This window comes from Ambystoma mexicanum, chromosome 1q (genome assembly GCF_040938575.1).
Source record: "Ambystoma mexicanum isolate Mex_15411 chromosome 1q, UKY_AmexF1_1, whole genome shotgun sequence".
NCBI classification, from domain to species: domain Eukaryota; kingdom Metazoa; phylum Chordata; class Amphibia; order Caudata; family Ambystomatidae; genus Ambystoma; species Ambystoma mexicanum.
Window position 1 is genome coordinate 295,473,475 of NC_090922.1, and position 24,681 is coordinate 295,498,155.

The 24,681-nt window shown below is 47.2% G+C and overlaps 1 protein-coding gene across 2 annotated transcripts in view; it reads left to right on the top strand.

Annotated features, from left to right (window-relative positions):
* Positions 1–24,681, top strand: part of LOC138527483 (meckelin-like) — a 642,839-nt gene that overhangs the window by 496,849 nt on the left and 121,309 nt on the right. For both annotated transcript variants that reach the window (XM_069638711.1, XM_069638700.1), the window contains exon 17: positions 13,630–13,728. In XM_069638711.1, the coding sequence (XP_069494812.1) occupies positions 13,630–13,728 (99 nt within the window). The remainder of the gene's footprint in view (positions 1–13,629; positions 13,729–24,681) is intronic.

Below are 24,681 nucleotides of genomic sequence, written 5' to 3' on the forward strand. Positions count from 1 at the left end.
ATAGTGTCAAAACTGCCCAAGACTAACATTAAAACTGAAACTCCACTCATACTAAAATCACTGAATCGTGCCTTCATTTGCTACAGTGACGCTCATTCAGCTGCTTTTTCGCCACAATCAGCTGTGCAGAAACACGTGCGACGTTCATAAGATGCCCGCCGCACTGTTTTGTTGACCCTTTGCTTAGCAACCTGAAACTGTGGATGCGGATTGGCCCTCACACCCCATTTGTTAGTTCCGCCATTACCGGAAGGCGTGAGCCGGCCTTCATTACAGAAGGCCTGATTAATAAGGACACTCGCCTGTCTGTGCCCCAGTCTGAACTATTTCTTCCCAAAGAAGAGGGCAGGAGCCCGTTGTTGCCCCCACCACCATCCTCACACCGCCATCCTCATTCGTGGGTGATGACAACTTCTGCTGTCAGTGTAAGGCTGAATCTGTGTGCTGCGTTCATGCACCTTAAGCCTACCCTGAAGCTCCTATATTGCCCCTAAAAATCGTGCCTTCTTCCGCTTCAGCGATGCTCATTCAGCTGCTTTTTCATCGCAATCAGCTGTGTAGAAACACATGTGCTGTTCATAAGATGGCCGTTGCACTGTTTTGTTGACCCATTGCTTAGCAACGTGAAGCCGTGGATCCGGTTTGGCCCTCACGCCCCATTTGTTAGTTCCGGCATCACCGGAGGGCGTGAGCCGGCCTTGATTGCAGAAGACCTGATTTGTAAGGCTGCTTGCTTGTCTGTGCCTGTCCGGGCCGTCCGAAGCCACGAGACGGCCATACCTATCCTTCCCACGTTATGTTCCAACTTGAGAACGTACTGCTGCAATAACCACCTTGGTAAGTAGCCTAATCTGTATACCTGCTTCCTGCTCACAACTACTAACATTACTCCTCACTGGCCGCCGCCACCTTAATCTTTCCCCACGGTAGCACTGTGCTTGACCCCAGATAGACTGTGGTAGACTTGTATTGCCTTAACATGGCCTGTCATTTCACCACTATTGTAAATTAATCTAATGCTCATGTCACTGTAGCGCCTATGTTCTTAAGTCACTGATTGTAGCTGAATCTCCTAGCGAGTTGTCAAATCATATCGGATCACAGTGTAGCCACAGACGGCACTACATTGAGTTTGCTCGACCTTAACTCACCTAGCCTACGTGCCTCTTGTGTTGCATGTTCTTGTACAAAACCTGTTTTATCTGATATCCCTGCATTTTCACATGCATAGTAAGCAAGTAAATTGTTACGGCCTCCCGAACAAATATGTCTGATCTGTTTTGTACTAACCTTTGTATAGATCGTAACATATTGCTTCCCGCTCAGTGAATGTTGAACGCAACTTTTTGCTATCCTTGTTCAATATCTTGAAAGGCATTTTACTTCATTTTATTAGCTAACTCCGGCAGATCCGCTTGCATAGTGACCACTGCCAATAACCTGTAAACAATTGTGCATCAACCCTGCCAGTACCCACCGCCTTGGCTGGTGACCTTATCTGGTCAGCAATACCTGCAACAATGCTCTGTTTATAACCGCTGAACTGCTATACATCATTCATTTGTCTGAAATTTATGAATATCTGCACCGTGATACCATGATATATTTAACTGTTTGTTGTACCCATTACCGATTCATATGTCTGCTTTTAGCACAAACGGAATTAGGGCCACTGCCCATCACCCTTACTAATTGCCAATAATCCCTAGTCCGGCTCCTCTTTAACCACGGGTCTGCGTATATTAAGCAACCCTGCACATCTTGCTAGAGCATAGCCAAGCATTTCTCACACTCAGCCACAGCCTGTATCTTAAATTGTATCACCAGATTGTACTTGGCAGCATTAGTCCTCACCGTAGCCAGCGCACCTCTGACACCCACGATGGACCCTTGCATCAATCCTAGAGTGTCCCACATTCGCATATCCATGGCACTTAGCCTTCCGCCATCTGACTCTATGCCACCTTCAAAGTTCCTACCACCATATCTACCCTCCGAATCTACCAACCCACAGTCGACCAAGACATTAAGTTCCTTACCACAGGGTAAGTACCGTGATCCTATAGTGCCACAGCTGCCCACAGCACTCCCTCATTGTATCACAGCACTCTCAGACAATCCTAGCTGCAGCACACATATCCTGCCATTCCACTCAACTACACAAATACCACTGTCTTCTACGCCATGTTCCACTAACCTGAGGAATCTCAGACTGTGTTCTAGATTCCCACTGCTGCACATCTCTAAAGGCACCACTTTAGTAGCCAATTCTCCAACAAAACAAGCTACCGCCACCTCTGCTTCCAAGCATAGCCACAAACAAAGGCCAAACAGGATAACCTCTCATCCCAAATTAAATGTGCCCTTATTAATGCTAGATCATTGCCTGCCCACGCCTTAGATATTGCTGAATACATGACCTCACATGACCTTCGACTTCATAGCCATTACGGAGACCTGGCTCCATGCTGCATCAGGACCAGCTATTGCCCTTGCAATCCCCGACAACTACTCTATTATCGGACTCGACCGTGACTCCAACCTTTCCAAATGTGGGGGCACCATGTTAATCCACAAAACCTCGATCAGCCAAAGAAGCATTAACAACCAAACCATGCCTTCAACAGAACTACTATCCATTAAATTACTCACCTCACCTTCACGCACCATTACTATCCATTTAATCTATGGACCACCAGGGCCAACTACTACCTTCAAAGACGACATCTCACTTCTACTCTCAACTAACAGCAAAACCAAATCACAAGTCATCTTCCTTGGTGACTTTAACCTGGGTTTTCAAGACCCCAAAGACATCAAAGCATGCACTCTTAAAGATACCATCACTGAATTAGGATTTACACGGTGCATTACGGAACCAACACACAATAAAGGTAGAACCTTAGATTGGTTAGCAGACCTGAACTGCAATATAAATATTCAATCCAATACTCCCTATGCTTGGTCACACCACCGCGTAATTTCGTTCAACATAAAAGAAACCTCTTCACACAACCAGCAAAAACAGGCACTAGCTATGATGACCAGAAATAAACATAAGTTAACCATTGAGAAAATACTGCTTCTACTACAACCAATCATCAACCCCACCACGACTCTCTCAGTTCCCACAGCCTTAGTCGACCTCTACAATCATACTATCCTTAAGGCCGTCAACACATTAACACCACTCAAACTACACAAATCCAAACCTCATGCACACCTTCATTCTTGGTATACTCTGCACCTTAAATCCTTATGAAACGTAAAAGAAACTCTGAGGCAGTATGGAAAAATACTCCATCACCAGCCAATAAGGAAACCTTTTCGCTAGCCTCCCATAACTACAAACAAGCCATCATCCAAGCTAAAAAAAGACAATTACAATGACTGCATAACCAAAGCCAAATCCAGCACTGAGGAACTCTTTAACATCCTGAAAGAATTAGAATCGCCTGTCCCACCACCTGATATTTGCAATACAGATACTCTGTGGTGTACCAACATCCAGAAGGTATTGCAAGATAAAAATTACTATGCTTCAAAACAAAATAGAAACTAAAAAACTTCACATCACCAAGTCTGATCTGAATACTAACCCACCTACTTCTACAAGCAACACACACACACTCAATTTAACTTCACCCCTCTCTCCATCAAAGAGGTTAAAACCATTATTATGAAACTAAAATGCTCAAACTGCCAGGGAGATACATGCCTGGCTCCTATTGTTAAGGAAGCTGTGAAGGAACTTGCCCCATTCATCACCTCCTTTATCAATGTGTCATTTAAATCTAGCATAGTTCCTAATAATTTAAAAGACGCCTGGCTACTTCTGCTTCTAAAAAAAACCTTCTTGGACCCTAATATATATATTTAAATATATTTATTGTTTTTTCCAATACAGTACAACCAGTATCATCAGTTTAATAATCAGTTTTGTGTCAATAATAACTCCCCCCATCCCTCCCCCCCAAATTAAACCAAGACCAGGACGTTGTGCTGTCGACCATTTGCGCTAGGGTGAGCCTGGGCTGTCCAGGTCCTCGCCGGAGGAGCTGTCTTCTTTGGTGCGGAACAGAGCCACTGTGAGGGCTATCCACTGTAGAAGGTCCTCAGAGTCACCTATTTTTTGTTGTCGCTGCGCCAGCTCCCAGGCCCCGGTTTCGGCCACAGACCATCTACGGAGGTCTTCCCACCATGCTGTGACGCTAGGGGCTCTGGGGCATTTCCAGGCCATGGCGATACGTCTTTTAGCCAGGATGTACATTAAATCCTTGAGTCTGTTAAGAGGCTTGTTCTTTTTGCCTCTCGGGTATGAGCCCAGGATGCAAGCCCTAGGGGACTGCACGTCCAGTGTTATATCCGCTTCTGCTACCTTAGCTTGAACTTGGGACCAGAAGGTCTGTATAACCGGGCAGCCCCAGAACATGTGTGTCATTGCGGCAGAGGGTTCTTGGCACTTGGGGCACGTCGCCGCACCAGTGCCATTGAATTTCGAGATGAAGTCTGGGGTAAGGTAGGCTCTGTGGATAATGTAGAATTGAATAAGCTGAAATCGGGCATTCCTGGATACTTTTTTATGGTAATGTGTTATGGCCTCCCATTCCGTATCTCCAAACTGCGTATTTAGTTCAGATTCCCATTTACCTTTACACTTGAGTTCGTTTTGTGTAGTGCTATCGAGTAGGATCTCACAGAGCCTCGAAGTTTCGTGCCCTCCCTCTGCGACGCTCAGCAGGTTTTCGATGACCTCGTGCCCGGTGTAGAGGGTCTCTATATCTGGCCATCGCTTCTTGAGCTTTTCCAACACAGCCCCGTGTAGGAGGAACTGACCCAGCGGGATCCCTGTCATCTCGTGCAGCTCAGAGAATGTGTGGATACCCTGGCCATCCACCAGGTCACCCAGGGTGGCGATACCAGAGGGTTCCCATATGTTCCGGATCACCTTTTGGTCCTCTGGTCTTGTAGACATAATTGCGGCTATTGGGATTTGCGGGGTGTAGGGGTCAGTCAATTTTGGCCATTTTACAGGCTCGATTCCAGATCTGGGTGCCCAGGCGGATTAGATATGCATTTTGTATTTTTGGCTCTGGTTTAATCCAGAGTAAGTCCCTGAGCAACCAGGACGCGTCTGTGGGCTGTAACACGCGAGTGTCCGTTGAGGTGTCATCCGCCATCCACTGGATCACGTGCTTGAGCTGGGCTGCTATGTAGTAGAGCTCGAAGTTAGGGGTTTTTAGGCTTCCTTTGTCATACGATCTCTGCGTTATGTCTAGGGCCACTCTGTGCCTTCCTTCGTGCCATAAAAGTTTCCTGCAAAGTTTATTCAGGTCTCTGAAGAATTGTTGTGGGATGTTGTACGGGACATTGGTAAAGAAGTGTAGGAGGCGCGGGAGTGCCACCATTTTAAGGAGACCCGCCCTGCCAGCCACCGAGAGGGGTAGCTTGCACAAGAAGTCAATTGATTTAGCCAGGCCCTCCTTTGCCTTTCCTGTGTTTAGCGGGTTTTCAGCTACGGGGTCGCGGTGAATCATAACGCCCAGGTATTTGAATGTGGTGGGTTCCCATTAGAGAGCAAGAGGGGGGATGTGTTCTTTCTTGGTCATGCTGAGGGCAGCCAGGGGAAATAAACAAGACTTGCCGTGATTGATCTGGATCCCGGTGCATCTATGGAACCCATCTAGGGTTTCAAGAATGTAGGGGAGAATGTGTTCGGGATCTTTTAAGTAGAGGAGCATGTCGTCCGCATACATGGAGACAAGATGGTTCACCCCATTTATCATTATACCCCCGTCTCCGTACTCCTGCCTGAGATATGCCGCCACTGGTTCGATCGCTAAGATGTAGAGTAAAGGGGATAAGGGGCATCCCTGCCGGGTGCCTCTAGTCAGGCTCCATTTTTCTGAGAAGGTGTTATTGGTACGCACTCTGGCGGTGGGATTGGTGTAGATGAGTTTGACCCAATTCAAGAAGGCCGGTCCGATCCCCATCTTGGATAGGGCGGCGTAGAGCCATTTCCATCGGACCGAGTCAAAGGCCTTAGAAGCATCGAGGGACGCTACTGCGTATTTACCAGTGCTGTCTTTGTTGGGTTTAAGTAAAGGGATGATGATGGCCTCGGCCATGGAGTCAGGGAGGTGGCCTTTCTCGTACGCCTCATTATATACTTTGGACAATAGAGGGGCGAGTATGTCCTCGTAGGCTTTATAAAACTCGCTGGGGAGTCCGTCTGGTCCCAGGGTTTTCCCAGAGGGTAGAGATCTAATAGTAGCCGTGACCTCGTCTGGGGTGACGGGGCTTTCAAGGGGATCTGCCAGATGATCGTCTAGGCGTGGGAGCCTGATGATGTCCAGGACATCTTCAATTGCAGAGTCTGGAGGCGGTGCGGGGTCGGAATAGAGGGTTTGGTAATATTCTTTGAACGCTGCATTAATCCCTGCTTGCGTGTGGGAGGTCAGGCCGTCTTTGTTGCGGATTGAGCAGATGGGGTTCCTGGGAGTTTCTCGCTTATATAGCCACGCGAGTAATTTCCCGGGTTTATCGCCTAGGGCGTGGTTCCTTTCGGTGTATTTAGCGTAGCTTAGTTTCCCCAGTGTCTCCCAGTGTGTCAGGCACGTTTGTTTGAGTTCAATCAGTTTGTGCGTGTGGGCTGGGTCAAGGGATGGTGTTGCTTCGAGGGCTTGCAGTTCGGCTTCAGTATGCGCTATTTGGGACGTGATGAGTTTTTGGACCCCACCAGCGGCGGCTATCATTTCCCCCCTTGTTACCACTTTATAGGCCTCCCATACTGTACTTATGTGTTGGACACTATCAATATTGGTTTGCCAGTAGTGTGTGGTGCCATCTCTGATTTGTTCATTAAAAGCTTTGTCGAGTAATGCTTCGCTTCTGAGCTTCCATGTCGGGATGGGGGGTCTAGGAGCTGTAACCGCCCACGAGGTCATCAGGGGAGAGTGGTCCGATAGCACTCTGGCCAGGTACTGCGTGTCCTCAAATCTGGCAGCATGCTCTTCGCTAACGAATAAACAGTCTATTCTGGTGTGAACCTTGTGTGGAGGAGAGTAAAAGGAGTAGCCTCTGGACTCGGGGTGTTGTGCTCTCCACAGGTCTTTCAGGGCGTATTGTTGCATGAGGGCATTCAGTATTCTGGCGGGTGGGGAGGGGTTGACATGCTTACTGTCCGATCTGTCCATGCGAGGATCCAAGGTGCAGTTATGGTCGCCTCCCCATATTGTTATGCATTTGTCACTATGGGACAGCCGGGTGTACAACGAGCGGAAGAAGACGGTTGCGTCATGATTTGGGGCGTAGGTGCAGACCAAGCGTATACCGCACCCTTCTATGGTGCCCTGTACCAGGGCCATTCTGCCTTTGTTATCCATTTTGGTGTAGGTCAGCGAGACGGGGACAAAAGGGGCAATCCATATCAAGACTCCTCTTGAGTATGTGGAATACGAGGAGCCTACCAAGGTTCCCCTCCAGAATTTGGCCAGCGCTGCTAGTTTGGGGGCGCTTAGGTGGGTCTCCTGAAGCAGGGCGATTCCAACTCTGTGGCGTTTCATGTAGGAGTGAATATGGCGCTGTTTGATGTAACTAGTCCCCTGACGTTCCAGGACATGACTCTGATCTTGTCAGCCATAGTCTAAATGTGGTCGTGGGGCTGTGGGCAGCCTGAGGTCAAGGTCTCTGGCGGGCTTGGTCGGTCTGGTGGCGATTACGCTGCACGTGGTCCTGGTCTGGTGTGTAGAAAACTTTAACTGAGATCCCAACTTGGGGTTCCGACCCCTATGAATAGTAACGTCTAACTTAACTTTAAACACAACACGTCTAGCAAGGTTTTCCTTGCTCTGACTTTCCCGTTTCTGCTCCATCGGACCTAGGTCTCCTGGTGCCCTACGGGCGGGTGAACTCACCCAAACTAGTCTGGGGGTAGGGGAGGAGCTACCGCCGGGATGTTATTGAGAGGTACGCCGTGTCTGGCGCTGCTCAGATGCCATCGGTGTCGCCGCCTTCGCTGGCGTGTTGCTGTGTGTCTAGTAGGTGCTGCCCAAGAGAAGTGACTTCTTGGACCCTAATAATCCATCAAACTATAGACCCATTACAATGGTGCCCTTTCTACAGAAAATCCTGGACCAAGCAGCCTACCTGCAGATAAAGCAACACCTTGAAACTAACAACTTGCTTGGCCTTAGACAGTCCGGATTCAGACCCAGACATGGGACAGAAATGGCGCTGATCGACCTCGACCTCAAGTCACAAATCCAAATCCTTCAAGACAAAGGTAAATTGGCACCGCTTCTTCTACTCGACTTATAAGCGGCATTTGATTTAGTGAACCACAAAATACTATGCCAACATCTAACATCTGCTGCCTGGTTCCTCAGGGGTCTTGTGTGTCCCCCACTCTCTATAATGTATTCACCAAGCCACTATTTGATTATCTTGACTATCTGGGTGTCACCTACACTAATTACGCAGATGACACCCAGATACTCATTCCTATGTCCGGTGACTACACTATAGATAGCAAAACTCTTAATTACATATATCTCATCATACAAGCTTGGATGGCTAAGCACGGACTCTGTCTTAATGATGAGAAGACAGAGCTGCTCCTCTTAGGATCACCTGCGAACCTGGACAAACTTGATGAATTATTCACCTCCTTTAACATTGACGGTAACATAATCAAAGTCTCTAAGGTTATAAAAACTTAGGCATATGTACATTGACTCCGCCTTATCCTTAACTAAACAGACCAACACCATGGCATCTGCCTCGGCCTATAGGTGCAAACTCATCACTGCTTGCAGACCTTTCTTGACGCCATCTAACTGTATCACAATAGCAAGAGCCTTAGTCCTCTCCAAATTGGACTATTGCAATGCTCTTTAGTTGGGCACTACACAACAGAACCTTAATAAGATGCAAATGATTAAAAGAAACGCCATTAGGGCAGCTTTGAATATCTCCAGGAAACAACACATCTCTGGAACTAGAGAAACCTTAAATTGGCTAAACATCAAGCAAAGAATTTCACTTAAAACACTGTCCCTTACCCGTAAGTGCTTATTTAACCAGGCTCCTGATTACCTGTCTGATAGCATCACTTGCCACACTTCAACCCGTCCAACTAGAACAGCCCAATCACACTGCGTCAAATTCCCACGGTTCAAGCAACAAAGAGCAGGTGGAATCAGCTTCCCAGTCCTGGCAGCTAAAAATTGGAATGCCCTCCCCATCTCCCTAAGAGAGGAGTCCTCTTACCTACTATTCAGGAATAATTTCAAGGTATGGCTACGTGAGCAAGACCTCAACCCTATCCTATAACTACGCCTCATGCCTAAGTCATAACTAGTCAGGCTCACCACAATAGTTATACTACGGCACCTTGTCCTACTCTCTTGCCCTCTTTGTCTACCTGTGTTTCGTTTGTACATTGCCTCGCTTCCATTGTCTCATGTTATAATCGTTACATCTGCCTTTGTAATTCTATCACATGCTATGTACTTATGCAATATATTGCTTTCAACCTTCCTTGTACTTCTGCAACTATCCTATGTAATATATTACTGTATTGCATTTTTTCTTGCAACGTGTAAGCTTAGCGCCCAGATGCCTATGGGCTTGGCGCACTCTATAAATAAATGAACTAAACTGACTTATAGCAATGGTTATTGCACACATGGAAATTAAATGCCCAAAACCCTACTATAAATCTAGTGCTACGTGCTAATCAAACCGCACATAAATTGAAGTAAATGCCACCCAACTACGGCAGCTCATCCATTGGCCTGGGTGAGATCCACACAAACCACACAATACAATAAAATGAGAAATAAAAAAAACGCTCCTAGCATTGCAAGGTAAAAATAACATGTCAGGCACCAATGAATGTGTAGAGTTCCTCAACAGTGTTGTGGCCCATGGGAGCTTGAGTTTGAAATTCCAGAATTTTTCTTGTTTCAAGCTGTCTCAATCTCAGGGTTTTGTCACATCCCCTTGGGTGTTGGATGACATGAGTCACACCAAAAAATGAAAAGCCATCCAATGACCCGTTGTGATGTTCATGAACATGTTTTAAAATAGGGTAGGAAAAGTCAGCATGCCTAATTGCTTGGTTGCTCGAATGTACTGACAAAAAAGCATACTTTTTGAAAAGCTTATAACTTTGGCGCTGTTTAACGAAACTGTACCAATGCTTCCCAAAACAATATACATCTGACCCTCAATTGTTTTGGTACATTCTGTGAAAGTCTCGGCTGGGGGCAAATGTATATGGGTAGTCCCAAAAGTTAGCTTTCCGAAACAAATTTGTGTAGGCCAATTTTTGCTCTCCCAGACAATAAAAAACGGCACTTGATAGATTTGCATAAAATGTGGCCAGGTCAGGTCTGTGAATTTTATTATTAGACAATCAAATTGGCTAGTCCAAAGACAAATATTCTGATGGGTTCAGGGCCCAGAAAAAGTTTAAAAACTGCTGCCATTGTGGCCTGTGGATTTTTGTGTGGTCCTGCGCATCCCGAGCTGATTGCATTTTGAAAAGGGGCATACATCAGCTCCTTGGGAATCTCCACAATCTTAGGCAAGGTCATAATTGCACTCCTCTATGACCCCTCCTCTTATATGGATTAGGGTTGGACTTTAATGCGCTCCTTTTCAATGTTTTTGCACTGCATTGTTTGGCCAAAGTAACTATTGGCCATGGCCACAGGCTATGCCCAGTGGCTACAACTGGTAGCCTGGGGTGCCGAGGGCATGATCTGGGACAAAGTGGCCATTTGGGGGGTGGCCTCAGGCCATATCCAATGAGCACAATGATCTTCTTGGGTTGGGTGTGCCTTGGTCATTGCCGGTCATGAGGCAGAGGTGTTAGCAAGCTAGCAGCAGCTCTGCTGTTTTTTGCTGTCCCTTTCCCCATTTCATCATTTGTTTGCCCACGTCCTTCCTCTCCCCTCCCTATACATCGAAAGGTGCCCTTTCGCCTCTTGCATTCACTCACCGTCTTATAGATAGCCTCACTCAGTGGCTTCCAGATATGTCTCACACCCCCTTTCAGCCATTTCCTCTGTGCTGCTGCTATGGCCACCGATTGGTGGGGGTCATCTTGCTGCTGCGCTAGGCTTCTTTACAGGTGACCTTACTGACCTGCTGCCATAATTCCTTCTCCCCATACCCTCCCTCGGAAAAGTCTTTTGCCACTCCATCTCTCTGTCACCGGCGCCCTTCTATGTCTGACATATGCCCTGCCGGGGACCTAGGCGGCAGCCACTCTGAGGTATAGGTCTCCGTGCTTCCGATTTGGCTGCCCAGGCATTGCCAATCCTGACTGGGAGTCCCACGCCTCCTGTCTTGCAGTGACATGATTTTTCCGAGGGCCACTCTACTGCAATTACCCCTGCTTTACTGCAGGGATCGCACCTCTCCAGAATCAGCCCTCATCGGAATCTAGAAACATACTCCTGTTTCGTCTCTTCTAGGGGAGCATCTCTCCCCCGAGCCCCTGCAGTCTTCTTTAAACAGACTTCTAGTCTCATTCACCACGCCTCTACACTGTGATACCCCTGCAGCCTGGACGTGGACCTCCACATTGTTTTTAACCCTGGGCCTCAAGGGTTTCTGCCAGGATCACCTACGATACAGTTAATCAAATATTTACCTCTCTAGAGTATTCAGCCCCACCAGATGTACCATTTACCTCATTATGTGGCGTGTCTAGTGACCACATTGGGGGCGTAGGAGATACAGTTCTACTTGGTTGCGTCTATGCTCCAGACAAAGTAGCTTCGCCATATCCCAGACACCTCCAAGACAACATGCCATGCACCCAGCGCCCCAGCCACCGATTGCATTAGAGATGGGTCTACAGACGCACACACACGTGACTATTCCCAAAGCCACGTTTGCAGGCCCGCACAGATCCAAGTTAGATACAGCTAAGGGTTTGTGAGTCCCAAACCAGGTGTGCACGATTATACTGGCTCAGACCCAGCTCAGATCCAGCTCATGGCCAGTAGGCCCCATTACGATTCCACAGTCCCGGCTCTGGGATCATGGAGCCCAAACTGGATCTACTGAATACCACTGGCCCTCATGCTGGGTCTCAGCCATCTCAGGCCCAGCTCTGATCAGGCTCAGGGTCCATGGGCTAACAGAGACAGCCAGAGAGACCCATATCAGTCCGAGGTTGGGGCCCAGAGCGCCCAACCTAGGTCAAGGGGTGACCAGAGAACCCCAGCAAGCCAACTGTCTGTCGTGAGCCTGGTCTCAGATCAAGTGCCTGGGCTTATGCTGGGTCTCAGAGACAGTTTTCATTCCAAGCCCACAGACCCTGCTCAAAGAATATACACAGGGTCTTCTGATACCTGCTTCGAGTTTGCTAACAAAGTCCATGCGTGGGTGTGAGCAGACTCGGAGTGTATTTCTGCACCTTTCAGATAAAACAGCCATTTTTTGTGGGGCGGACATTTCAAACTTCTTTGAGGCCCTGCTGCCAAAGGTCAGGTTGAGCCCTTGAAGGCTGCAATATGATCCTTCTCCCCTATTTTTATGACCACTTCCACAAACCCACTGTACAAATCAAGGGGCAACAAAGGTGTCCATTTCCCAATTTTTCATGTGTCTCAAACCAATCAGAATGGCGCTCTTTCAATGAACCATTCACATTAGGTTTTACTGAAGTTTAGAGACTCTGCTGGATCCGCTTACACCAGTGGGCCAATAAGGGCACAAAAAACTACCCTGTGTCTCTGGGCATTGGTCCACAAGCTCTAAATACCTCTTAGTTGTTTTGGTCATCCTTTGAGTACTTTAAATAAATCGCTCTAATAAGGTTTGGGGTAAACCTATTCATTGTTTATTTTCTGTAGTTGGGAGCAAATGTCCCTTATGCCTAGGGAATTTCAAGTTTTAGGATTTAGGAAGTAATAATTCAGAGTTGAATGTATAATTCTTAGGAAGGTTTTTTGCAGTTTTGTCGAATGGGGGGGTATCCATGTGCACAAACTGCATCAGGGAGTTATATTTTAAATGGGCCACTAAGCAGACGCTTCTGACGCGTGTGGGTACAATATCATACTTAAAACTAAAACTAATTGTAGTTCACAGTGTTCTGTTGATGTCATGCCTTATGTGGCACACCATGGTTGGCCACTGCATTGACTACTGTGTGACCTTTGACTGCCCGAGGCTGTTAAAGGAGTGCCTACAAAAAAAGACTGTTGTTGGATTCAGAATTGGCAAGAGCATCGTGATGAGGCTCTTTTACTCACTGGAGTCACCCGCTCACTTGCAATTTCCTCTGCCACTCACTCATATGTCCCTCACCTCTCCTTCCCTTCTCCCTGTCTTTCTCCCTCTCTCCATACACCCTTCTTCCTTACATTCCTCTGCCCTGCAGTCCTTCTGCATTCAGTCCATTCTTACTTCATTCAGATTGTATGTCCATCCTAGTTCGGTTACTGCCCCATTATGTTCATCCTCATTTCATCTCTCTCCACTTCTCCCTTCTGTTCTTCCAGTCCATCATTCCCTCCACTGCTTCCTTGCTCCCTGTCCTTCTTCACACAGTATTGTTGGTTGAGTTTGCTCTGCTGCTTCTGATCCCTTACCTCTCTTCTGCAGGTCGTGGTCAAGTTTTTTGCATTTCTCGCTGGATCTCTGGCCAACACGTTCTTCATGGTCGCCTATGGGACTGCTGTGTACTGGCTCATTGTTTTCAAGGTATGTTGTTTGTTTCATTCTCACTCACCACTTCTCCCTCACCCAATCTAAGAAAGCTATATCAGTGGGTTGAGGGACATCCTATGCCTCTATGAATTCTGGGCACCCAGGCCTGCGAAGGCCAGCAGGCCTCTGTATCTGGTTTGTCACTGAAAAGCAACTACATTGAGGCCCTGGACAAGGCGATGTGACGAGGTCAGCTGCCTATAACCCGGGGCGGTGTATGAGGTGGGTATGGGGCTAGGTGCTACCATATATCATATCATATTGGCGTCATGATACTGGACCTGAGGGGGCACATGGCGGTTACCGTGAACACCCCACCACTCCCTAGAGCTGTGGGAGGGATATGTCACCAAAGGGATACACACCCTTTCCTTTCTCTTTCTGAAGCCCACCTGCCTATGCAGAGAAACAAATCCCTTCTTTGACCAACACATTCCTTTTACAATTAAGCCATGCAAGCCGGGTAAAGTAAATTTAAGTTGAACTGGACCATACAGTGTCAGCAGGGTCGGGCCAGAAGCATTCCATATAACACGTTGTCAAGTTGGCCCGATTCGTGATCAGGAGGCCTGGTGGGAGAACTCGAAGTGTAGCCGTTGAGTTCTTCCTACCAATGTATCCCTTTGTATTTCTAAGTAAAATTACAAAGGAACCAATTAGTCGAAAGATGGTTCTACTGTTGCAGCTGAAGATGGAGACAGAAGCCGTGGAGCGTGGAAAAGCAGCTGATCAAGGAACACCGTAATGATGGCAGGTATACACCGAGAATAGGCTGTAGGGGTTAAACCAGTTATCAGAAAACTAAGCGTATAGAGCGGAACACAAACAATTTCAGAGAAGGACAAAACGATAATCAGGAATCAGGTAATAGGCAGTGAAAACTTACCAATGGTAGACAAGGAAAAGATCCTACTGAGCAAACTCTGCAAACCCAAACTATCCTTAACTCACGACGAAACGAGGACGCCTAGACGGAGTTTGGCAGTCTCAAGTCCACAGACTATCCCGTCGAAACGAGGACGCCTAACGACCTGAGCGCCGGGAATCAGTCTCTAGTTCGTTGCGCTCTTATTTTCGGGCATGCAGATTTGCTCAGGTAGGTGATGAATAGTGCCACAGTGTAAACAGTTGTTGTTCTTTAATTTGGCGTGTTGAGTCCCAAATGTAAAAGGACTTTGCTGGGAAGCCGGTGCAAACAGTAGAGGTAGAGCAGGTCCAATAACGTTCTGGGGTTTGGCAGCGTGCGGACAATAGGGTATAACAGAATCAGCAGGCAAGGCAGGTTAAATAGCGTTCCGGGGTTCGGCAGCGTGCGGACAGATGCATATCAGAATCAGCAGGCAAGGCAGGTCAAATAGCGTTCCGGGGTTCGGCAGCGTACGGACAGATGCAGATCAGAATCAGCAGGCAAGGCAGGTCAAATAGCGTTCCAGAGTCTGGCAACTTGGAGGCAGTTCAAGAAGTAACAAACGTAAACAGACAAGGAAACAAGAGTTCAAGAAACACAGACTGCGGTCCAAAAGCAAAGCCAGGAAAGGATAAGCGCAGTCAAGAGAAACAAGACGTGGGTTCAGGAGCTTACAGCGATTTCGACGAAAATCAGAAGCAGCGAGCGCAGCTACCCGGAAGCGTTATAACAGGTAGCCGCGAACATGATTGGCCCCTCCTCTTCCTTGCAGTGTGATAGTTTGTTTGTGGAGAGGACGCCTTAGTCGCCATGGCAACATGGCAGCACGGGTTCGGAAAGAGTGTTTTGGCTTTTTATCAAAGGAGCAGAGTTTCTTTGAAGCGGATAAGGGCCGACGTCAAATACTTTCGGTTGGATGTTTTGCGGTGATCTTGACACACGGTTGCTGTGAGAGCCAACCAAAGACCTACCATGCAAACAAAATCCATGCATCAGTGTCAGGTCTTCAGTAGAACAGTAGTAATGAGGAGAAGTGGGAGATTGCATGACATGTAATTGTGGCTTTGTATGTAAGTGTTCTTGAATAGTGTCCTTATGGGGGTGTGTGTGTGTGTGTGTGTGTGTGTGTGTAGTGTGTATATACACACTAGATCAGAATTTCCCTAAACTAGATTTATTTTCAGGAGAACAGGCCTCTCCCTATCCAAAATGGCGGGAGAGATGCCAGAGCAAATTGGTTCAACTCTGCCTGCCAGGTGCCAGGTGCTTTGATTCTTTGATGAAGGTTCTAAACTTCCTTCATCTCCACACGAATGGGGCCCAAAATGTTTGGAAGGCTCTTCTCGATCGGCTGCTACCAGAGGCATATTCACAAGACATGGTTAAAAAAATGCTGGTGGAGTCAGTAGTTGAAAAATAACAGTCACTACTTTTTCAGATTTTAACGGTTTGCTGGTGGTTTACATGAGTCCGAATAATATGCCTACAGTGATCCCCCACCATGAGTTGGCCTGTATCCAAACAACCAAACTGCCACCGCAATATGAAGAGTCCCATGACATCTTTAGTAAGACAGTGGCAAAGACGTTACCGGACTACTGTCTATACAACTGACATATAGACCTGGTGGAAGGAGCTGCAATGCCGTGTAGAAGTATTTATGCTCTCGGTTAGACCGATAATGCACACTTAAAGGAATACATAAAAAATCATTCAATAAATGTGTTTAATATGTCACTCTAACTCTCTGGTGTCCTCTCCCTTCTTCTTTGTCTCAAAGAAGTCCGGGGAACTATGCACGTGCATTGATACAGGATGGTCAATAAGGCCACAATCAAGAACAGAAACCCGTTTCCACTCATTCCCGTGCTCTTGGACCAGGTATGACATGTCAAGATCTTCACCAAGTTAAACCTGCGGGGGGCGTACCACTTGCTTAAAGAACACAAAGCGGATGAGTGGAAAATGGTCTTTAGGACAAGCTTTGATTTGTACGAATATCAGGTGATAACGTTTGGACTGTACAATGCCCCGGAAGCCTTCCAATATTTTCTGGACAAAGTCTTGCGTGTGCTCTCAGACACCTGTGCGATCATTTATATCGATGTTATCCTAATCTTCTCCGATACCGAAGAGGAGCATGTGAAACACGTAAGAAATGTGTGTTCCACACCCATGGGGGTGGAATTCCTCTGTTACAAACTATCCCGGCTAGGAATAGAAATGGACAAGGGAAAGGTGGGGGCTATACCTTCATGGCCATCCCCAACAACAATAAAAGAAATACAGGCCCTGTTGGGTTTTTCACATTTCTATAGTCGGTTCATAGTGAACATTTCTCGATATTATTAAATTCTTTATTCATCACTTTTCACAGATATTCAGCAAAAATTCAATACTAGGTAACATTTCATCTAACAACGTATTATAACCCTGATTACTGCACTCCTGCGCAAGGGGGTCATGTTCCAGAGATTGTGTTTCTCGAGTTCAAACAGGACTTCACCACCGCTCCTGTTCTGAGGCACCCAGCTACCACCCTTCTATTCATAGTCAAAACCGACACCTCTAGCTATGTGTTCGGGGCAATATTTCCCAGCGTGAACCACAAACAGGCATGCTCCATCCCATTTCCTATTACTCCCGGAAACTGTCTCTGTCAGAAGTAAACTACACCATCACCGACAAGGACCTGCTGGCCTTAAAGGCGGCATTTGAGGATCATGTCACTGGAGAGATACTTCTGGTAGCCCACCTTTAAAAAAGACACCCAGCTCGATGTGCAATCATGCGACATATATGCATGAGCCAAACCCAACCACGAGAGACCTGCTGGCCTGCTTCAACCACTGGACACACCACCAAGCGCTTGCCGCACGGTCACCATGGATCTGTTTACCGGCCTTCCCAATAACCAGGGCCACACTACGATCCTGGTAGTTGTGGAGGGCCTTACAAAATTGGCAGCGTTCATCTCATGCTCAGGTATCCCCAGCTCCAATGAATTTGTGCATCTTTTTCTCACACATCTGCTGTGGTTGCATGGGGTGCCCGTCCGAGTTATATCCGACGAGGGATCTCAATTCAAATCACAGTATTGGCAGATGTTTTGTGACATGATTGTCATGGAGGTATGTCTGTTCTCCAGTTTCCATCCACATACAGATGGCCAAACAGAGCATGGAAACCAGGTCCTTGAGCAAAATCTTCTGTGTTATACAATGCACAGCGCACAGTCCTGGTCCCAAGTCCTCTGGGAAGCCGATTTCACGTACAATAATCATGAACATACTTCGTCACTAATGTCGCCATTTTACTCTCTCACAGGTTTGCATCCATGTACCATCCCAACATTAGCATGCCCTCTCACCATCATACCTGAAATCATGACACACCCTGCCAAAAGGCAAACCATCTTAGAGGCCGCAAGGACGAATCAAACCCAAACTATGTAATCATATAAAAATATGGAGACAGGAGAAGGTGACCTGCACCACAAGCCCCGGCTGCACGGGCCCAAAAAGCTACAATCCTGGTTACTCATCCCCTTCACTATCCAGAGACTACTGTGCCCTGTGACTTCCAATTGTAGTTACTTGACACCCTTCGTATTTCAAACCTCTGTCCTAAAGACAGCACTTCCCGGTTTGTGATCCCGCAAACCCCCTCCAATCATGGTTTAACGTGAAAGCCACATTGAATGTCAAGAGGAAGACAGGGCGTTTCTGGTATCTGTTGGACTGGGTGGGATTTAGGCCTGAGGATAGGTCTTGGTAACCAGAAGAGAATGTGCATGCCTCTTGTTTACTGCGTGAGTTTCATGCATCCAACCTACACATTCCTTGTCCCTGTGCCTTCCCAGAAGGGGGCACTACTGTCAGGGGTCACCCCCAAGGGCAAAAGCCATCCATCCCCACCTGCCCCAAAACAACCTCCAAATTCTAAAAACAACAGGTAACAGGCCCATAGGGGGGCCCCTGAGTGCTTCCCCCGGTGCCAGGGATAGGGCATAACAAGGTGCACCTTTTGGTGCCAGTGGGGAAGCCAGTGAGGGCCCCTGTATTGACTTATGGGCCAGGGACTACATTACCCAGAAATCCTGGTGCGGCGGACATCTTTGGTTGGGGGGGGTCATGGCAGGATCTCATGGCGGAAATGCCTCTCAACTCACTCTGCACAGCAAGAATGAAGCAACCTACGAACAGTGGGTAATCAACTGTGGTGCATGCCCGTGATGTTAAGAGCCCCACAGCTTCAAACAGACAGAGCGGCCCACCCGACATGGACATTGTGACTCCAACCCTCGCATGCCAGGACTTCCACAGATAAGCTAAATATTCTAGTTGCGAACTACTTGTGAACCACACTGACTTATGCTGTGTACTTCTGTTGACTCACATGTGCATGTATTAACATGTGTGCTAATTAACACTGTTAGGTAAATGGTTAGGGGGCTCGTAAAGAAGCCAGCCCTTGGATGTTGGTGGCTAGTGAAGAAACTAGTCCTGGGGTGTTGGTGAGGACAACCAACATCTAGTGCTTGTGTCTGTGCTGTGCTGAGGATGTTAAGCAATCCCAACTGGGTGTGCTATAGCGAGGAGTGCTTGAGGTGTGTTGTGAGCACGTGACACATGTGAAAAGGCAAAGGGAGAAGAAACCCTGAGAGCAACTTACCCTACCTCCCACTTACCCATCCACAACTGCTTCCTAACCCTCTTCCTTGTTACCCTAAAACCCACCTACCTATCCAACCAACAGCACCCTAAGCTATTTCCCCCCTCGGGGGGACCCTGGCCCCACAGTGTCCTCTTCTGTGTGGCTGTGGTACTGCTGGAGGAGTGGTTATTACTGGTGAGTCATACTTCTGTGGAGACCGGCTTGGGGGTCCTGACAGAGAGAGAGAGATGGTGAGAAGTTTCTTATGTTCTTCTTTGAGGCCCCTTATACTTATTTCGCTTACACCTCTCTAGTTCTAACAAATTAACCCCATCCCAATCGCATTCCCCCTCCCACCTTCTGAACCTGCCTGGGGCCAAACAGGACCAACTGTCTAGGTCATAGGGCTTAGTCACTACCTCCGGGGGGTCACTACCATAAGCCTTTCTTTCCTCCTCCTCTATCAATCCCTCCTCCTTTACTCTGGTGATTACTATCAACTTCCTCCCTCCAGGGTCCTCCTTTTGGCCATACCTGTCAGTGATCTTTCTCCTTTAGAACTTCCCTAACCTCTTATCCACATCTCAGCGCACCTACTCCACTTCCTGAAGCTTCTTCCTCTTTAGCATCACCTTCACCCACTGGTGTTACTGATTCCTCCTCAGAGGCACTTATGGCTTGAAATGACTCACTCCTTTTCACCACCTGATTTTATTACCTCAATAACACCTTCCCCTGATGATGACAACACCTCCGTAATAATAAACCATTCACCTCCTGGTTTCACCGCCTCCCCAGTGCCACCTTCACCTACTGATGTTACCACAATCTCCTTCTCTACCACTTCCACCTTCTGATGTTCCTCATACTCTTTACCTCTTCTACCTGCTTTGTTTTTGCCTTTCTCAATGTTGTACCTGTGAGCACCCCAAGCTTCCCAATTACTTTTCTATCCCTCCACACTGTGCTACTCACCTATAATGCATTCACTCCCGCTCCTACTGCTGCTCACCTCTCCCTATGCGTTCTCCAATCATGCTACAACTTCTTCTTTTCCTATTATAAAACTCACAACTCAAAACTACCACAACTCCATCTCTCTTCCGCTTCCTTCCAACAAACAAAGCCACTGTGCTAACCATACCTCCTCGAACACCTATCCACCTTGCCTCTCTTTCTCCGAGTCTCAACTTCTCTACTCTTCCTTATCTCATCAACTGAACATTGCACTCTGGAATGCTAAGTCTGGATGCAACAAAACTTCCTTTATCCTCTGCTAGACCTTCTTGCTATCACTGAAACCTAGATTTCTCCACCTGACACTGCCACTCTGGTGGCCCTACATGACTCAAAACTATCCTCCATTCACTTTCCTCGCATGACTGGCAGAGGTGGAGGCATTGGATACCCACTCTCTTCCCGCCACAATGCCTCACGAATCTCCAATGCCACGTCCTCACCTACCTCTTTTGAATTCGCCATCTCTACTATAGCTCCACCTCCCTCGGTTCACATCGTCTCCATCTATCCCCCTCTTCGTCTCACTGGACCATTCTTTGATGATCTTGGGCAACTGCTCGATTCTCTTTCCACTAAACATCACCTCATTCTCTTAGATGACTTTAACCTTACCTCTCCAACCACTTCTCAGAAATCTGAACATCAGTCTTTTCTTAGTGAGAACAGTCTCCACTCTATCCATAACCTACCTACCCACACAGGGGGCAACTCTTTCGATTTCTTATTCATCTCCACCTTCTCTCAGCCACTAACACTACTGTCACACCATTCATATCTGATCACTCCATTGTTTCCACCACCATCTCCTATCCACCCTCTGACCTTTTGTCGCTCCCCCCTTTCTCTCTGACCTACAGTTCTCACTCCCCGCGTTCATACCCGATGCCTCTTCTACCAGCACTGCCTTCTCCAGCTTCCAATCCCTACTGTATGACTCATTCTCCTCTCACTTCCCACTGCTTACCTTCACCCCTAAGTCTAGGTATCCTCAACCATGGGCCACCCCATTCATACGTTCTCTCGACACAGACATACCTCGGCTACTGCACGAATGGAAGCATACCCACTTGCATGAGGACCTGCAACTCTACCACTCTGCCCTGAACTTTCTCAAGTCCACTCTTGATAGAGTGAAAAGTGAATTCTACCTATCCCTCATTGACTCTCACTCCAACCATCCTCCCCAGCTACAGGGTACCCTAAACTCACTTCTCACTCCTCCTAAGTCTATGAATATCGTCTCGCCTCTCACATCTAATGACCTCGCTCAATGCTTTGCTGCAAACATTTCCAAACTTAGAGACTCTCTCCTGACCTTCCTCGCACTCCCTCCAACATTTTACAGTTCGTCTACTCTACCATCATCATCTGCCTCTATCTCCCACTTTAGTCATGCAAACACTGACAAAGTGTTCTCTATACTGATGAAGGCTAACCCCTCTTGTGCCCCATCAGAAGCACTTGCCCATCTGCTGGTCAAGCCTAATGCCCCTTTAGTGGCCTCTCAACTCACTGATCTATTCCGCCTGTCCTTCGACTCTGCCTGCTTTCCCTCTCTATTCAAAACAATAATGGTCAATCCTCTTCTGAAAAAGCAAGGGACTGACCCAGATGTACCAGCTAACTTTTGCCCTGTATCTCTCCTTCCAAACTACTCTAAAGTGCTTGAACGCATTGTTTTCAACTGTCTTACCAATTTCTTAGACATCCACATCCTTCAAGACCCCCTACAAACAGGTTTCCACTCCTGTCCCTCTACAGAAACTTCTCTCATGAATGTGTCCAACTTCATCGCCTCTGCTAAGCATTCCAGCCTATCCTCCATCCTAATTCTCCTTGACCTGTCAGCTGGCTTTCACACAGTCAATCACTCTGTTCTCCTTAATATCCTCTTTCTTTTTGGGATTCGTGATGTAGCCCTTGCATGGATTGAACCCTACCTTGCACCTTGCCAATTCTCTGTCTCCTGGGGCAACAACACCTCTCAACTCACTCCTCTAACTGTTGGTGTTAAAAAAGGCTCTGTCTTGGATCTGCTCCTCTTTACACTCTACACCTCTGCTCTTGGGGCACTAATCTCCTCCTTTGGGATCTCGTGCCAACTATTTGCAGATGACACCCAAATCTTCTTCTCTTATCCTGAACTCTCCTCTGATCTCTATCAAAATCTCCAGCTATCTCTCTGCCATTAAATATTGGATGGCTTTGCACTCTCTGATGTATAACTCTACCAAAAGCTCGCTTTCATCGCTTCCTCTGCCTACCATGTTCTCGTATGACACTACCCTACTCTTCTTCAGCTAGAAACCTCAGCATCATCTATGACTCTTCTCACACCTTCTCTACTTTTATCTCCAAAACTGGAAAGGCAGCTCACCTCAACCTCCTAAATAATATGAAAATCAGCTACCTCCTTCCTTTCAACACCGCCAAGCATCTCTTAGCCACTCTTGTCTCTAAACTTGACTACTGTGCTGAATCCTCTTTGATCTCCCCAACTGTGCTTTCTGTTCTCTCAACAAGATCTTTAACTTTGCTACCAGGACTCTCTTTGAACTCCCTTACTTCACACCTACTTCCTCGTACCGTCACCAGGCTGGATAGCTGACAATGCAAAACAGGGCCAGATTTATATTTCTTCTCCTGGTCCACACATCTATCCATGGTAAGGCACCACTGTATCTTTCCTACTCTATCCAGCTCTACAAGCCTTCTTGTAATCTCGGCTCTCCCTGATAGACTACCCTTGTGGCTCCTCTCCCTCCATGTGCTTCCTCTCGCTTCCTCTCTTTCTCTCTCCGTGCTCCAATTGCATGGAATTTTCCTCCCCAGACATCTGAGAAACAGTCCACACATATTTGTTCAAACCAAACTAAAAGCCTGCCTCCTCACTTCTGAGTTACCCTCTTGACCTAATTCTCATCTGCCTGGTAGCTACCATTTTACACTCACCTCTAACCTGCCTTTGTCCCTCACTTCCTGTGCCTCCACGCTAGCACTTCACCCATCATATGCACATCACAAGCACAGCTGGCCGTACTGCCTACCTGCACTTAAAGATGTCTAATGTTAGTTGTCCTTAATCTATGTATGTCCACTTCTGTATTGTCCCTGGTGACGCTTCAATTTACTCCCCTACACAACCTGGTCAGAATGTCCCTCAAACTCACCCAGTGGTAAGAGGCTCACTGCTTCCCATCAAATCTAATTTCTTATCTATTGTACTTTCTTGTGTGATCAAAACAGCATTGTTCCTCCTGGAAATAAATAAATAAATAAATCTTACCACCTCCTCCTTTATTCCGCTTCCACTTCATGATGTTGCCACATCCTTCTCTGTACCACTTCTGCCTCCTGATTTTACCACCTCCTTCTGTGTACAACTTCTGCCTCCTGACGTTACCACCTCCTCCTCTATACCACTTCCACCTCATTATGTTGCCACCTTATCCCATCACTTTCTCTTCCAGGCTCTTACCCACCAGTGTTCTCTCCAACCTTCTCTGTTCACCAACCACCTCTAAACTGCAACCTCCTTCTCCAATGGCCCACACTAACCGAACAGTGTTTTTATAGGGTTCTGTTTCCTCCCTTTGGACTGGGCTATTTGTGAGGGTGTACACGTGTTCTAAGATGGGGGCTGCCTGGGACTGGTTGTGTGTATTGGCTCATCTGTACTTACTTTGGATGTTATGGGCTGGACCAACCCTTTGTCAGGCCTGGCCATTAGCTTCAAATTAATGTCCCTCACCCAGCCTCTTCCTTGCACAGCCTGGGAAGGTTACAGAACTCCTGCTTCCCCCAGAGTATCGGTCTGCTGCTGGTAAACCCATTCACAGAATCTCTGTTTCTTATAAATATGCCAAAAAATCAGACTCTCATTAATTTATTTTGCAACCTTATATCCAGTATGAGGGATCACTGCTGGTAAACAATGTGTCTGTAAGTGTCAATCGTGGATGCAAATGCTGTCAGGAAACCGCAAACTGTCAACATTCCCTAGCATCTCATGTCCTGTGACTTTGTAGTGACCTATTTTCTTATGCAAGATGTTTAAAACAGTAACAGTACTTGTTTTGAAGGTATTCAGAGTATGATGCTCACTCCCCATAGGGCAATGTGTTTTTTACCTAGCCTGTAGACTTTGAGCCTGGCAAGGATGGTTGACAGTCTCACAGTTGAGGAGGAGGTCCACATAGGTTTGACCCGTAACCATCCCAGAATAGAACACAGGGAAGGCGACCAGTGGATCCTCACCATGCTCCACCCAGGATATCAAACACTAGCAACCATGATGGCGGACAAGCCTTAAGAAGTCTTGGTCCATGGTGTTGTGTGGTTTCTCACAGGTATACACAAGTTAA